We start from the raw sequence: 15555 nt of genomic DNA, 5'->3' as shown, positions 1-15555 counted from the left end.
TGACTCATAAAAATCATCGAAGTCGTGTCATTTTTGTGTTGATGTCGTTTTCTTAAAAGTCAGTTTTTTAAAAAAGTCACTTGAAAGTCGCTATTTCCAAAATTGCTCGTCTAAAAAAAAACTTGAGTATTTTTAAAAACCACGTGAAAAAATTTTCAGAAATGTTTCATGGCAAACTAGGCGACTTTTTGATTGCGCACACTAAACAGTCATTCAAGTAGATCTAAAGCGACTGAAGGCATGATAGGTACAACATATCAGACAGAAAATCGCTTATAGGATTGAAAATACATTTTTTAGCCATAACAAGAGGAATAAGTTGAGATTTACTTAAGGTTTTTTAAATCAAGGTCATGCAAAAGAAACTAAGTTTATTCCATTTGAATTGATCTGGAACACTGTAAAAAGAGAGATATCCCAACTGGAAGATAAATGTTCAAATTGAACGAAGAAAAGAAGAAAAATCAAAAAATCATCAAAAAATACACTTCTGGTCCGAATTTTGGCTGCGAATGAGTTTCATTTTTTGATGAATTTAAAAAAATTAAATTCCATCCTAATTTCTATTGAAAAAATTTTGAAAAATAAGTAAACACAATCAAATTGAAAATAGAAAGCTACTGTATGACATATTTCCTACTTCTTGAGTCCAGGAGCGAATAGAGGATGCTTTTGGGACCCAGGAAAATATCTATAGCCTACATTAACAAGAGCCCACCCCACCAGATGCTGCTAATTTGTGGAAATGACAGTTTGAGTTGGTGGGGGAGGGCTAGTAGTCATTCACAGAAATACTGAATAAATCAGGTTTTTTTTTTCAAATATTCTCCATTCCTCGTTCCCCAAAAAAGTTTTGAGAAGCAAGTCAGAAATGCATTGTTTTTCAATAAAAAAATTATCAGAAAAAAATATAGTTCTGAAAATAAAATAGAATTAATTTTTTTTCGAAAACGTGGTTTGTAAAAAAAAAGAGAAAAAAACTATTTAGTTCGAGCAACAAAAAAATTCCAGCGAGGTACCCACTAAGTAAGCAAACATTAAATGAACGTAATTTTTTAAAACTTTTTTGGTGATAATTTTATTTTTGCAAGTTTTCAAAGGGTGCCAAAAATCTGAATCCTTATGGCGCCTGGTATATTATCGAAAAATTATTTTGAGTGAAGAAATAATACTACGAAAAATTACTATAGGCCTACTTGGTCTTGGGAGGTTGAGATTCTAAAACTCAAAAGCTCAGGGCCCTAAAATTCTAGAGGATTTTACGGCTTTTCAAAAATAATCTGTTTATGTATGCAAGCGTGAGACGCACCGCATAAGTTTCGTTTCATAAAATTTATTTCCAATAGTAGAAAACATGGTCATAAAATATTCATTTGTTATAATTTGTGAGTATTTCTGCATTACCTACTTTTATTGTGATAATAAACCTAATGAAATTAACTCACATTTTTTGTTTTGTACAGATGGATACGTACTCGTATTTTCATTAGATGCATGGAATGCTTTTGGAAGTAACGACATTATTGCGTTTACCAGATGGATCACTTCTTGTTCAAGAATTATCAAGGTAAGATGGGTTTTGTGTCTTCGATAATCTAGTGGAAGTAGTTAAATATTATCAAAAGGATATGACTGGAAAGTTAAAAGAGCATGATAATTTTCGTCAAATTGAGAGAAGAAATGCTGTAAAATATTTTTCAGAATGTTTCATTTTTCAGTTCCTACTAAATTTTTGAAAATTCATCAACATTTCCAAACTATTCTTGCAATTTAGAAATTGACATGATACGAGTATCTCTTGATTATCTTGAGCCACTTTGGTGGCCAAAAATGTTTCCATCTATTGCGATTGTTGTCTAAATGTCTAGTCTATATCTACAACGACTGAAATCTCAAGATCGAGAGGCTCTTAGCAAATATGCACCTACCTTTTTTTTTTATATTTGTAGAAATTTTATTGGTAATATGAGGGTACAGCCTTCATGTACCCATCCCCACCACCTCAACGTGCTATAAGGCTTCTATGAGGGGCAAATGCCTACCTAGATGCATTTTGACCCAGTGTAGTATTGTATACTCATAGTAAAATACTAATTTACGTAGCTGTCTGGTGAAATTAAAAATAATAGAATTGAGATGATATAGAAATCGTATGTATTAAATTTGCAGTATTTTGAACTTATTTCAATAATTCTAATTTTAACGTAGTGTGCAATTTTTCTACGCGGTGTTCAATCTCATCGAGAGATTTAGTTCTCTGATTATTATTCGTCGATGTCTAAAAATAAATCTAATGTCATAATGAACTAGTTTAGTCTCTTTTGAACTGTCGTTTTATATTATGCCAAAATTCCATTCGTTCTCCATTCAGTAGTTCGTCTTTCACCTCTGGCGTTTCATCGATGGTTAAGTAACTCGGATTATCTGGATTGGTGGGTTTCCAATTCACTTTAAGCGTCTCACAATTAGGATTTCTGTAATATGAAATTATGAAAATTTGCCTAAGTAGTTTGCTTTATGTGCGTATAAAATTGAAAATGGCTGGCGCTGGCTGATCACTTACCCTGTTTTAGCGAATGATGTGATAGTGCTGGTCAGTATGTCTATTATTTCTTTATCTTGCGGTGTCATCGATTCCAAATTTTTACCTACCATTGTAGAACTGTAGCACCAATGCGAGTAGTCGGCTGCGTGAAAAGCTCCTGCACAATTTTCATAATTGACAAGCGTGCAGGTTAGGTTTCGGTATCAATTTAACAAACCAGTGGATCTCATAAGTAGGATAAAATTATATTTACCTTCTACCGGTTTTTCTAGTAGAGGTGAAACTCTATTTTTCATGGTGCACAATTGGCCATTATATTGAAATTTGTAAACGTACGTGGAAGAAGGAAGATCCGCTGATATGACGTTAATCAACGAATCGTAAACATCCGACAAAGCTATATCAGTTATGATCTAAAAATATTACGAAAGATATAATTGAAGATTTTTTCTGCGGTACAATTGTGAGCCGATTTTGAAAAAAATTCATTGCTTACGTCGCATTGAGTTGACATTGAAGCCATATGAACAGGAGCACCATCGTTGTAAAATGATTCAACCAGTTGTTGAATTTTCTCGAGGTCATCATCGTTCAAGTTTTTTCCCCATCCCATTTTGTTTTGACGAAGAATTGTATAAAAAGACTCTTTTATTTTTTTTCTATTTAGCGCTAGAATCGTGAAATTGAATTTTGACGAAATGGATTAATTTTCATATAAATAAGTATCTCTACGTACTAGTCGTAAAAATTGAATCAACGTACGCAATAGTCCCATTATTCCTTCTCTGTCGCATAAACCAACCATTAAAGGTACTCTGTTGGTCGAAGGAATCAGCTCTTCTGGGGGCAAAGGTATGGCTGAATTCTCGGAATATTCTGGTGATTCATACGTGGGCAAAAATGGGCAGGCTGGAAATACTGGCATATTTACCTGTAGAATGTGAAATTACAAGATATAGCCTAGGTACGTGCTGAAATGCAGAAACGTAATACAGTAGTGCATTTATTCACTTTATTAAAATAATGTTCAGGCTTGTAAACGATAAATCTAAACATGGGCACTTTTTTATAAAAACTTAAGAGCTTCTTTGCATCATTTTGTTCTCCTTTGTAACCCAAATCGCATCCGATTCTATATGCTGTCGTCATGTTTTCCTCTGGCAAAATTAAAGCTGGACTGAAGACGTACATACCCATAAGGATAGCTTTGTGATATAAACCTGAGTGAAAAACGAAATATTACCTCATTAATTAAAATACTCGCGAGTCCCGAACTGTGGCTTTTAATTACCTTTCGCTAATGGAGATAATAATAAAAAGTGTACAATTGCAGATCCGCTACTGCTTCCCATTATAGTTATGTTTTCGGGATCGCCTCCAAAATTTTTTATGTTGTCCTTTATCCATCGAAGACTTAGTATGATATCCTTCAAGTTTTGATTCCCCGAACAATCCTTTAAATTCAAGTTCAATGATCCTGAAATACGAATTTTTATTAATTAGCCTATTTTGTAGTCGATTGGGATAATTGATTTCTCAAACTTCTAAATTTAAAATGTATACTATACCAAGAATATTCAACCTGAAACCCACGCAGACGTAAACGATATCATGATGTATGATGAATTCTGGTGATCCATAATGCGAAGGATCTGGCGATCCATGATAAAAACCACCTGGATGGATATTGACAATTACTGCCTTCAATGGATCTCCTTTTGCCGGAATCTACGCATTGATTTATTTAAGTAATGTGAAGTGCAATCAATAATCATAATCACTGATGAGTTGTATTTACTTCACGTGTATAGATGTTGTTGTAGAGACAATCCTCTGAACCACATATTTTGAATTTTTGCAATAATGAAAATTGTATACAACCATCTTTTTCATTTATTGCATCGAATACACCATTCCATGGTTTAACTTTAACGGGTTCCTATCGTTATTGAATTACGTGAATTCATTAGATACATTACATTCTTACGACTTCATTAGGTATTATTTTTTTTAATTAAGGAGAACAACGTAATTACCTTGAAACGAGCCTGTCCAGTAGTTGATTGACCATATGGCACTCCAAGAAAAGAATAATACTCGACTTCGGAATAAATACTTGTTTTCTTGAATCCACGCACTTTTCCCTCCTTCACGGTAACGGTCACCTTTTCAGACATTTTTTCTCTCTAAATGGGTAATACGAATAATTCTGAGGAAAAGTGAAACTACACATATGGTTAGGTATTACGCATACTTACTAATACCTATAACTTATCTATGTGTACTTTTCAAAATTTCCACAACTTTGTTGGGTATTCCTCGAAAAAAAAACCCTATTAAGTATGGTGGTGTAAGTAAGCTTTATCGTCATCATTACGACTGAAAAATTCGTGTAACCGTTTCCTTCGTTTTTTTATTGTCCTGATATGGAATCAGATTTTTTCAGCAAAAATTTTTGAGTCGATAAGTCAAAGAGGTGTTTCCTTCATACACATTTTTTGCAATTCTCGCCCATTCAAATTTTAGGAGGTTGCTAGTCAATTAAATGCAGGTGGCGTTTGCGTTCATTTTTAATATCTTGCGATTTTCACTTTTCAATGAGTGATTTTTGCAAAAAAATCTGCTCTTTATGCTCAAATTTAGTACGTAATGTAAGTATGTATCGTGTTATTATAGAATACATTATAAGACAGTGCAAGTTCAAAATTTAAGAGAATAGATAGGTATAATTTGATAGGTAATTTTAGAAACAATAATAACTTTACGAAATGATGATAAAAATTATCTAATGGTCGCATTGTTAGTGTAATAATGTGCCTCATTTGTGAAGTTGAAAAAAAATAAGCCTAATCAAGTTGAACTTTTTAACGTTTGCTCGAAAGTTGAAATATTTTTATAACAATGTCTTGAAAAAACTAATCGCAGTTTCAGGTGGGAAACTTAAAGGTCAACACTCAACAATTTTTTTGTTTCTTTCCTTTTGTTTTTTTTTTTTTTTTGTTTTTTTTTTGTTTTCATTTATGGAATCTTTTTTAAAAATGGATTTTTGGAATCAAAATATGTAACAAATACATACAAAGTTTTTTACGCAAACAACCCATTTTTATAATTCTTTGGCTTTTGGTCATAACATGAAATACTTAGATAGGACTATAAAGAGGGAAGTAAAACAAAGTTTTGCCCATCCTTCTTCTTCAAAAAAGTCGTGAACTGTTAGTATAGACGCAGAATATTCCGATCATAAAAAATTGAAAATAAAAAGGTATTTTTGAAACATCCCCCTCTTCCAAAGAATCTTGGAATGACAAGAGACAGTAAAGAAGCGAAAAATTGACGTGTAAAGTGTTGAACCTCCCTCTCTCCTCTCCTTTGAAGAAGCCGTTAAATGTTTGAAAAATGTCCTGCTTTTTCATTTTGAAATTTTGTTAAACATCTTCAAGTCATCGTTTTCTCAATAGAAGTTTTGTTTTTGGTAGAATTTCTGACTAAATCATACTTACATACTTAATGTAAAATTTTTAAAGCATTTTTTAAAATTTCTCTTTTCCTTGCAACTACTTCATTTAGAACTGAATAACTGGAATGGGTATTGTGATTATACCTGAATATTACTATTTTTAGTGTGATTTCATAGAGTAAACTAAAAAAGGAACCTCTCGTTCACCTCTTATATTCAAACGGGGTAACGAAACCGCAATTTTGACTGCCTAAATTGATTTGTAGATTTTTAGCGATCTATGTATGTGTGTGTGTTTAGTGAAATTGATGTAAATTGGTTCTGTATCTGTATCTATTGTAGACTCTCTTTTCACCATTTCCAGTCATTGGTGAAGCTCCAACACGATTTTTTTGATTATTGACCTAATAATCAAGTTGTGACTTATTCTGTTCATTTCCCATCAGTTTGAAGAGATTTTCTCATTTCAGCCGATTTCTGTATGTGAACACCCGGAGGGTGTTTTTTTGACCTGCATTTTCCAGTTTTTATTTGAAAATATTCTGGTCGAAAAAACGCACTTGAGTGTCGGCCTGGAAATTTAACAAAATGTAGATAAATTCGTTAAATGGATCCACAATAATTATGGGTATAGGCTACAACTCGATTTTCATCTGTTCAAGTTGATTTCCACGTCTTCTGGCGAGATTTTAAAATTCTGGAAAAATCGAAAATCGCGCTGGATATACTAATGAAATTTGGATATTGGGGGGGGGGGGGGTGCTAATTTCAGACGAGAAGTAGCCATTCCTGCAAATTTAAAGATTTTCACGAGAACAGAACATTTTTGATTTATTTTTTGTAGGTATTATATTTTTGTTAAGTATACATTAGGCTAAAAGTATTCTGGTAACGAATTTCTTAAAAAAACGCACGCGAGGTATTCGCGTTGAAGCCAAGTCTCATGTGGATACCTTAACTCGTTAAATACCTACTTAGATCGATAATAAGCCGCAGCTCAATGTTTAGCTACTCATGTCAATTTTCACGCCTTCTATAATAGCAATTTCGAAATTCTGGAGAATTCAGTGACCGAAAATTTTTCCGTCATTTTTTCTGATTCATAAATAAGTTACCAAAAAATAGCCTAAATTGCCGAAAATTTAAAATTTTGAAAAATTCGCGAAAAATGACGAGTAATTTGGGCAGCTGAAACTTTGGTGGTCTTAATCCTGCAAACGGACACTTCGATGTCCGCCTATGACCTCTTCTTACTCAATATAGCATGTTGACCTCTTTTGCAAGTCAAAGTACCTTAGGTAGGTAGATGTACCTACGTATTTTATTAGATTAATAACTTTTACGGTGCTGTTTCAAAATAATTATTAGTTCATTTTATTAAATTCATCTCTGGTGAGAATAAATTTTATTCTTTATTGGAAAATAATTGCTTACAATACTTACATGCAATACGTATCAAGGATCTAACTAAATAAATATATTCTACAAGTATCAGGCACTTGACGAGTGATTACTTTCCTTTGATCTTGGTATTATCAGGGATAGAGGACGGTTTCGTTTTCGATGGACTCAAATACAATTTATAGAATAATCTGCTGAACAGTATCAAATAACTGAAATACATGCACCAGCAGAAGAAAATATCCTTATTAGAGACCTGGCATGGCTGCTCCGTTAAGCGATAATAAACGGCCAAAATGACCACTATGCATCCCATCACCATTTGTAGTATTTGAGAAAACGTTATCGAAATCATAACGAATTTTGGAACGGAGAAACGTAAAGCTCGCAAGGTGTAGTACGAGTACATGAAAGCATGGACGCTGTAATTCATCGAAACGAACCATCTTACGTAAGATGAATTTTCGGCGAAGGCTGACCACGTGTAGAGTAAGACGGTTACGTGATGGTACCAATGTAAGAATAACAGCGGTTGTTTGCGTAATACGATGAACATAGTATCTCCCAATTCAGGAAGCTTGGATAAAATGAACAGCCAGGTCCAAAATTCAGTCGTTTTGGCTTGGTTTCCAACACTGAAATAATTGCAAGTTGTATTGAACAATTGTCGTTTCATGTTAATTTAGAGGTATCGTTGCCTTAATTTTAAAACTAGACTATTCTAATTTCTTACATTGGATAGCAGACTGTATCGTATAAACTGTAGTTCGTCAGCATGTGGTATAACTCAGGTACTGATCGCATCGCTCCCACGATGCTGAATACAGAAAGAGCAGCACTCCAAAGCGCCAGAGGTCTGCGTAGATCATATCGAGGCTTGTTTCGCATATAAAACTGTATGGAGAATATTAAAAAAACGTATATTCCGCAGAGGAGATACGCATTCCAGTAATTTTCGTTCATCCATCGTCGACCACGTTCCGGAGAGTAATTTTCTTCGAAAGCGAATGTATACCAATAGATGGGAGGGCTCGAAGAGAACTTCGTTGTATCAAGAGTAGCCATTTCAACTTGGAAAATATCGCGAATATAGCGAGTAAATTTTCTAGTTGAACATTAATACACAAATGTACGAGTAAAGTATCGCAAACACGTACAATTAGAAATGACATGAGAATTACGTCAGCCGAACCCGGTATCGACGATGATTTTTTTGACGTGTTTCCACGTCATGGTGGCTCACCTATTGGATATCGTATTCGAGGATATCAATGTTGTCAATATCGTGTGAAGGGAACCCTTTTTTTTTTCATCGTGTGAAAGATACGACGGTTCTTTCAGGTCATGGTTCATATAGGTACGGGAAATGATAAGCTGAAGAAGTCTTGTTGGGTAACTTTATGTGACATCGATTATTTTTCTGTATAATTTCTGTATGATTTTCTGTCTACTTTTTTTTTATGATTCTCATGCGTGATATTTTTCTTTGAATGGGATATCTGAAGGATATTTATTTATGACCTTAAAGTAACGAATTTTAGGCAGTAGTGAGAAACATTGTAGACGAATTTTTGTTTTAAAACGTAGTACTTTTTATAGGGATATTGACAGTAATATTTTACTTTTAATGCATTAATAAAAATAATTTTTAAAAGTTCGACAAAATTTTAAAAAAATGTATTCAAAGCTATTATTTAATTTGAAAATTTTTTAATATCAATAAAATCAATCTATGATTATGGTATAAGTAGAAGAATAAATAAATAAATAAATAAATACCTATTTAATAGGTAGTTAGAAAAAGGAAAAATATAGGTACATTTATTTTCATTTACACATTTCAATATAAATAGGATATCAACCCAAATTCTGCGTTCGATTTTAATATTGCTGCTGAAGATGATTTTCCAAAATGATTAAACATCATTAGAGCTCTTTGTAAATTTCGTTTTCAACTTATGCCAAAATTCTAATCGTTCTCCATTTAAAACCTCGTCTCTAGCTTCAAGCGTATCATTTATTATTAAATGACTCGGGCATTCAGGCTTCGTAGGTTTCCAGTTCACTTTCATTCCTTCGTAATCATTTGGATTACTAGAAAAAAGAAAGAAAATTGTACCAAATTATGCTGACTTTATTGATGTGTGATAAAAAAAATCTACCGCCATTATCTAACCTCGTTTTAGCAAATGTGGTTAAAAGACTTGTGAATGTGTTTATCATTTCTCGATCTTTTGGGCTTATGCATCCCATATTTCTTCCAGCGGTTTCTTCACTGTAGCACCAATAACTGTAGTCTCCGGCGTGGAATGCTCCTGTGAAATTCAATAAAATTTCAATTCAATCGATCTCAAAACAAGTTGAAATATTTGAGAAACGAAAAATTCAGATGGTCAAAATATTGTCGACTCCTTCGCCCGAAAAAATATTGAAATACCCCGTAGCACTGAAGAATTTGGAAATTAGGTGTGAAATTTTGACTTCGCTCCTCCTCCTCAAAACGAAAAATTGAAATAAGAAAGGTATTCTCGGGACCCCCCCCCCTTCCAAAAAATCTTGAAATGTACGTACAAAACCATTTCAAAAAAAAAAACGAAAAATTGACATGTAAAGTGTTGAACTCCTTCCGCTCCCCCTCGTAAAAAAGTTGTAAAATGTTTGAAAAATATCCTGCCGGAAGTCCTGATTTTTTATTTTGAAATTTTGTAACACACCTTATAATGCGTATAATACTGATTACCTCTCGCCAGACATCCCATGTCATGTTCTTCGCGGAAAAAGTTATTTAAGTTGCCTAATTTAGTTTTTTGCAGGCATATTATTCATGCCACAATCCCATACGAATGGGTACCTATCGTGAAGTTTGGGCAGACACACTTTCATTCTCTTTCCCTTCTTTGGTATCATTTTTAAAAAATAGAACTGCTCTTTTTTTTTATGTAAAAACGTTTTAAAAGTATGATAAAAGCACCTCTTTTGGTAGTTTAAACTGAAAATTTTCCAGAAATTTTTATGCCTCGCTTCGCTTTTTAAAAGTAATCCTCGATGAATTAATTTGCGAGTATATAGAAGTTGAAAAAGTATTATAGTTGAATTATTTGAAAAACGAAAACTTGAGATGGTGAAAATATTGTTAATCTCCCTCTTTCCTCCAAAAAACCATTGGGAAACTCCGTAACACTGGAGGAATGAAAAACTTACGAGTAAAATTTTGATCTCTCTCCCTTTTCTTAAAAAAAAAGTCCTCAAGTGTAATGCTTCGCCCACGATGAATTGAAATAGTAAAGATATTTTTGGCTCCTCCCCCTCTTCGAAAAATTCTCAAATTGTTCAAAAAAGTTGAAAAAAATCAAAAAAATGGAATAAAACTGAAAGAAAAAAAAAATGGAAAATTTAATAAATCTGTACAGTTTTTTGAGAACTCTTCAGTTCTAGTTAAATCTCTTTCAGATACTCCCTTTTTCAAGAAAACTCGCCCTTTCTTTTTGAGTAGTACTCTCGAGGGTAGCAAAAGTCATTTTCGCCCCTCGATTAGGAAAAATAACTTTTCAGTCTGAGAGAAAAAGCGATTCTGGACTCATGTGTTTTGATTTTCTTGAGAGGCCAAAAGATATTTTGTCATCTTTTTTTTAAAAAGTCATTCTGCTACGTCTTTTGTGAATATCGCTGATTTTTACAAAACAAAAAATAAAATCATGGAGTAGAGTGTAAAATTTTTACTCATAAAGCTCGGCTTGATTGATCTATTATTTGTAAAACCTCGTTTCACTGTAAAAGAGGCCACTTATTTCGCTATTCATAACCCTACCAGCATTTTTTTCTGTTTGGGTGCGATGAACTCGGATTCCTTCATGGTGATTTTTTGTCCTACTCGAATATGAAATAAAATTACATTGAACTAATGAAGAAATCGATAAAATTACCTTGTAATCTCTTTTCCATCAGCTGAGCCATCCTGGTTTTCATTGTACATAATTTGCCATCGTAGTGAAAATTATAAACATATACTGAAGATGGAAGGTCGGCTGAAACTACGTTAATGAGAGAATCGTAAACATCGGATAAGGCAGCATCGCTTAAAATCTGCAAATTAGTAAAATTGAATCGTATCAATAATATTCATTTAACAGAATTATTTCAAGTACATAATATAGGATTCGTTTTCATACATCACACAGAGTGTCTTGTGGTGCGGTTTCTATCGATTCACCTTCCAGATAAAAACTTTCCACTTCTTTCTGTATTTGTTTCAATTCGTCAATACTCAAATTTGCTCCCCATCCATAAATATTTTGACGAATTAATGTAAGGAAGCATTCGGATATAGAACGTTTGAAAGTTCCTGTAGAATAGGTGCACAGAGTGATTTGCGATTTAAATTTTTGTTTGTATTGGGACGATTTTCCATGTTTTCAAAATTCAACTTACGAAGGATTGCCAGAGCCATAGCACCTTCTCTCTCACAGAATCCGACCATAATTGGTACACGATTCGTTCCAGGGATAAGTTCCCTCATCGGTAGAGGTAATGGTGTATTTTTGCCAGGTTCGTCTGTAGGTAGAAATGGTGAGGTAGGAAAGACTGGGAGTTCCGTCTGTGAAGTATTCATATCGTGCATAATAATAATTGTACATTTGCTCGTCTATTTTAAGCTCAACAATTGAAAAAAAAATGTTTTAGAGTCGAATTTTCTTTATTGCAAATGACATTTAAAATTGGTTTAGTTTTTGATAGTTCAACTACTCGTAGGTATTATTTACTACGAAAAAGAGTAGAAATGAGTAGTGATGCTCAAATTAAAACTCTCTTAAAAACGTCCAACGAGTCTTTTAGGCCGATTTCAACAAATTATATGAACTAATTTTTTTTTTGAAAATCAGAAAAATTAATGACCCAGTTTTTTATCTTATTGTTCTAAAGCTCAGTATCTTCTTTCTTTCATTTCTATAGATTATCCTCTCGATCGAAAGCATTCTCTGTTTTCATTAATTTTGCGTTCAAATCAACACCAATGAGCTATAATTTTAGTGTTCATTGCTCATTAGCAAAAAAAACTCTCAAGTCATAAAAAGAAAATTCGACGTGAAATCAGTCGTTATCGAAATATGTAGAAGTTTACTCTGTTGAAGTAGTGTTCCGATCTGGCCAAAATGAATGTAGGAAGGTCCACTTTCTTGTAAAATTTGAGTAGTTTTTTATGCTCATCCCGCTGACCTTCGAAGCCTATTTTTCGAGCAATGTCGTAGGCAACTGAGTCATGATCAGGAGGATAAACTATAACTGGACTGAAAATGTACATCCCCATCATAATAGCTTTATGATATAAACCTATCAACATTTTCGAAGTTAGTTAAATTTATGGATATTGAAGGAAAATGTAATTCTTGTGGTGAACCTTTGGCCATTGGTGATAATAGTAAGTAATGTACGCTAGCTGATCCGCTACTGCTTCCAATTAATGTGATGTTTTCTGGATCTCCTCCAAAGACGTTGATGTTTTCTTTTATCCATTGCAGACCGAGTATAATATCTTTCAAAGATTGATTCCCCGAGCAAGATTCCAAGTGCATATTTAGATGCCCTGTAATGAATGTACATATGTAGGTAGGTGAACTATGAAAAATTAAATCAAAAAAAAAAAAAAAAATGCTCAAGGAAATCAAGGTCTCAGTTCTGCTAAGAGTCGTACTTGAGCCCTACTTTTTCATTTCGAAATTATGTTAAACATCTTGCGTCTTTGTTTTGCAAAGCTTTTTGAAAGTACAATTTGAAATTTTTTTGCAAAAAGAAGAATTTTGTAAACGTTGTTTTTGTGGTTCGATTGATGCCATCCTCATGCAGGGGGAGAGGTACAGGGTGTCTAACACTCCTATTTATCCTATATATCCTATAAAAGTCCTTTTATTTGCCTATGACACCTTTTTGTCCTTTTAGTGTCCTATTTTTCAACAATTTTATCCAAAAGTCCTATTTTTTTCCAATATGACTTTTTCAAATTTTCAATTTTCCCCCTTTCTTTCCGGAATTTTGAACTTGTAGAAAAGAGATGATTTGTCGACTTTTGTAGAACTTGAATCACACATTTTTGAGAGCTTCTGCCCTCGCTTCGCTCGGGCTATTTGCTTTATTTACTTTTCCCAATATGTAACTTATTGTTCAAATTCAAGAAATGTTCAAAGTTTGAATCAGAAAGATAAACTCCTCCTTCTTTACCAAATTACCGATTTCTTTTTACTTCTCAGCAAAACATGAATTTTTTGAAAACTTTTAGCTTAGCCTTGCTTCACTCAGGTTTGTTTGCTTTTCTTTTTCAAGTTTGAATTTTTCTTTTCTTTTTGTTGAATTGGGGTGTTGAATCATCATTTAAATTTTAAGATTTTGTAGCAAAATAATATAAGTACCTAACTTATCACTCAAAAAACATCGTTTTTATACCTCTCAAAATACTGAATTTCTAAAGCTTTTGCCCTCGCTTCGCTCGGGCCCGTTAGCTTTTCTTTTCCAATTTTAAATTTTCAAAAAAATCATAATATTTTAAATTTCAAAATTTTGAAGCAAAACATTCGAAAAATTTGTGCTTTTTTCCAAATTTTCCATTAATTTTTTTACATTTTTTAAAAATTTGTTATTTTGAAACAAGTTTTTTATTCACCAAATTTCATTACATTGACAAGAACCTAAATACATCAAAAATTGTAATGATAAAATTACATTTTCGACGTACGCTTGCTTGAAAATAATCTTGGGATGTTTGAAGACATTGGATAAGCGAAAAATTTGAATGTAAAGTTTTGCCTCGCCCACTGCATGCCTCCCCCTCTTGAAAAATACCAAGTGTTCAAAAACTGTCCTGTTGAAAGTTCCGCTAAAATTCCTGTCGCTAAAAACTTGAATATAAATTTTGACCCCCCCCCCCCATACATTACAAAATTCCACAGTAATGCTGGAAAAATTACCTGCTGAAAGTCCTGCTAGAAGTCCTATAAAAGTCCTATTTTTTCATTTTGAAATTTTGTTAGACACCCTGGAGGAGTAATTCCTTCATAGGCTACAGCCACATGATGTTTTAAAAAATTACCCAACACGTGTAATCTGTATCCAATGGAAACGTAAACAATATCGTGGTGCATGAGGAAATCTGGTGCTCCATAATACGTTGGATCTGGTGATCCGTGAAAGTATCCTCCAGGGTGAATATTTACTATGACTGCTTTCAAAGGATCTCCTTTCAGGGGCAGCTAAAAAATGATGATGGCGAATTTCCTTCTTAAAATAAAGGTAAATGAAGGCACTTTTCATCCTCTCCGATTTTACCTTAGGAGTATAGATATTATTGTAGAGGCAGTCTTCTGATCCTATCAATTTTTTGAAATGCAGTGAGAATTGCGAGCAACCCGTTCGTTCAACCGTCGCATCGAAAATATGATTCCAAGGTTTCACTCTTACGGGGTCCTGTAGTGCGAGTGAATGATAAAAATTTGCATTCAACTTGTGTTATATTTGCACCAGCTATTATTTTTAATTGATACAATACAATGAATAGTGTAAGTACATTAATTATTGAACTCACTTTAAATCGAGCTGATCCTTCGGTTGTTTGTCCGTAAGGTATTCCAAGAAAAGAGTAATATTCTGCTCCAGAGAAGACGGTTTTCGTCTTGAATCCGCGTACTCTGCCTTCATTCACTTTGACGATTACTTTTTCGGTCATTTTTTTTTTTTTTTTTTAGAAAAATACGATAAAAAAAAGGAAATTTTTTGAAATTTTTACGAGTGATGAGCTGAATTCAACAGCCGTACATTTCATAATAGCTACAGGCATACATTTTTCTCAGAATCAAACTGTTCCCTTTTTTTTATCGCGTGCTTTGTGTTTCGTGGAATGAGATAGAAATTTTAAGCTGTTGTACCTTCCTCGGTATAATTCCTTGAGTGATTAATTTATTTCCTAGAACATAAAATGTATGCTTGATGTCGTTATCGATGTCAGAGAGAAAAGGATAGACAATCGAGTAAGTACATGTCGAGAAAGAATGGATGACGGTATCTCCGAAATGTTGTGAAGATGGTATCGTAAACGTCAGTTCGTCAATTCAACATTGTTTTATCAATACTTACTGGACAGGTGTGTGCAGAAGGCGGTCATTTGCGA

The 15555-nt window shown here is 33.4% G+C and overlaps 3 protein-coding genes across 3 annotated transcripts; all 3 read right to left on the bottom strand.

Annotated features, from left to right (window-relative positions):
- Positions 1-2137: 2137 nt before the first annotated feature.
- On the bottom strand, positions 2138-4808 carry LOC135833082 (esterase E4-like). The gene is made up of 10 exons (XM_065346701.1): positions 4582-4808; positions 4344-4484; positions 4114-4273; positions 3837-4022; positions 3557-3765; positions 3308-3476; positions 3042-3214; positions 2799-2958; positions 2564-2702; positions 2138-2474 (listed from the first exon to the last, which is right to left on the bottom strand). The coding sequence occupies exons 1-10, from the start codon at positions 4720-4722 to the stop codon at positions 2312-2314; spliced, it is 1641 nt and encodes a 546-aa protein (XP_065202773.1). The 5' UTR covers positions 4723-4808; the 3' UTR covers positions 2138-2311.
- A 2587-nt stretch (positions 4809-7395) lies between these two features.
- LOC135833081 (very long chain fatty acid elongase 6-like) lies at positions 7396-8592 on the bottom strand. The gene is made up of 2 exons (XM_065346700.1): positions 8137-8592; positions 7396-8038 (listed from the first exon to the last, which is right to left on the bottom strand). Exons 1-2 carry the CDS (start codon positions 8466-8468, stop codon positions 7513-7515), a joined length of 858 nt encoding a protein of 285 aa, XP_065202772.1. The 5' UTR covers positions 8469-8592; the 3' UTR covers positions 7396-7512.
- Positions 8593-9201: 609 nt separating this feature from the next.
- Positions 9202-15349, bottom strand: LOC135833080 (esterase E4-like). The gene is made up of 10 exons (XM_065346698.1): positions 14974-15349; positions 14718-14855; positions 14482-14641; positions 12799-12984; positions 12523-12731; positions 11832-11997; positions 11573-11745; positions 11327-11486; positions 9580-9718; positions 9202-9497 (listed from the first exon to the last, which is right to left on the bottom strand). Exons 1-10 carry the CDS (start codon positions 15112-15114, stop codon positions 9320-9322), a joined length of 1650 nt encoding a protein of 549 aa, XP_065202770.1. The 5' UTR covers positions 15115-15349; the 3' UTR covers positions 9202-9319.
- Between the last annotated feature and the right edge of the window lie 206 nt (positions 15350-15555).

Source organism: Planococcus citri, chromosome 1 (assembly GCF_950023065.1).
Source record: "Planococcus citri chromosome 1, ihPlaCitr1.1, whole genome shotgun sequence".
NCBI classification, from domain to species: domain Eukaryota; kingdom Metazoa; phylum Arthropoda; class Insecta; order Hemiptera; family Pseudococcidae; genus Planococcus; species Planococcus citri.
Note: the sequence above shows the minus strand (reverse complement) of the source record. Positions and strands in the feature narration are given on the sequence as shown.

Bases quoted from the DNA above. Each gene is read 5' to 3' on its own strand.
- LOC135833082 (XM_065346701.1), bottom strand. From the start codon at position 4,722: ATGTCTGAAAAGGTGACCGTTACCGTGAAGGAGGGAAAAGTGCGTGGA. The intron at 4,485-4,581 runs GTAATTACGTTG...CAATAACGATAG, and splicing joins CTGGACAGGCTCGTTTCAAG to GAACCCGTTAAAGTTAAACC. The intron at 2,959-3,041 runs GTAAGCAATGAA...TAATATTTTTAG, and splicing joins CAATGTCAACTCAATGCGAC to ATCATAACTGATATAGCTTT.
- LOC135833081 (XM_065346700.1), bottom strand. From the start codon at position 8,468: ATGGCTACTCTTGATACAACGAAGTTCTCTTCGAGCCCTCCCATCTAT. The intron at 8,039-8,136 runs GTAAGAAATTAG...CAATTATTTCAG, and splicing joins GATACAGTCTGCTATCCAAT to TGTTGGAAACCAAGCCAAAA.
- LOC135833080 (XM_065346698.1), bottom strand. From the start codon at position 15,114: ATGACCGAAAAAGTAATCGTCAAAGTGAATGAAGGCAGAGTACGCGGA. The intron at 12,732-12,798 runs GTTCACCACAAG...AAATGTTGATAG, and splicing joins ATTATCACCAATGGCCAAAG to GTTTATATCATAAAGCTATT. The intron at 9,498-9,579 runs GTTAGATAATGG...TCTTTTTTCTAG, and splicing joins ACCACATTTGCTAAAACGAG to TAATCCAAATGATTACGAAG.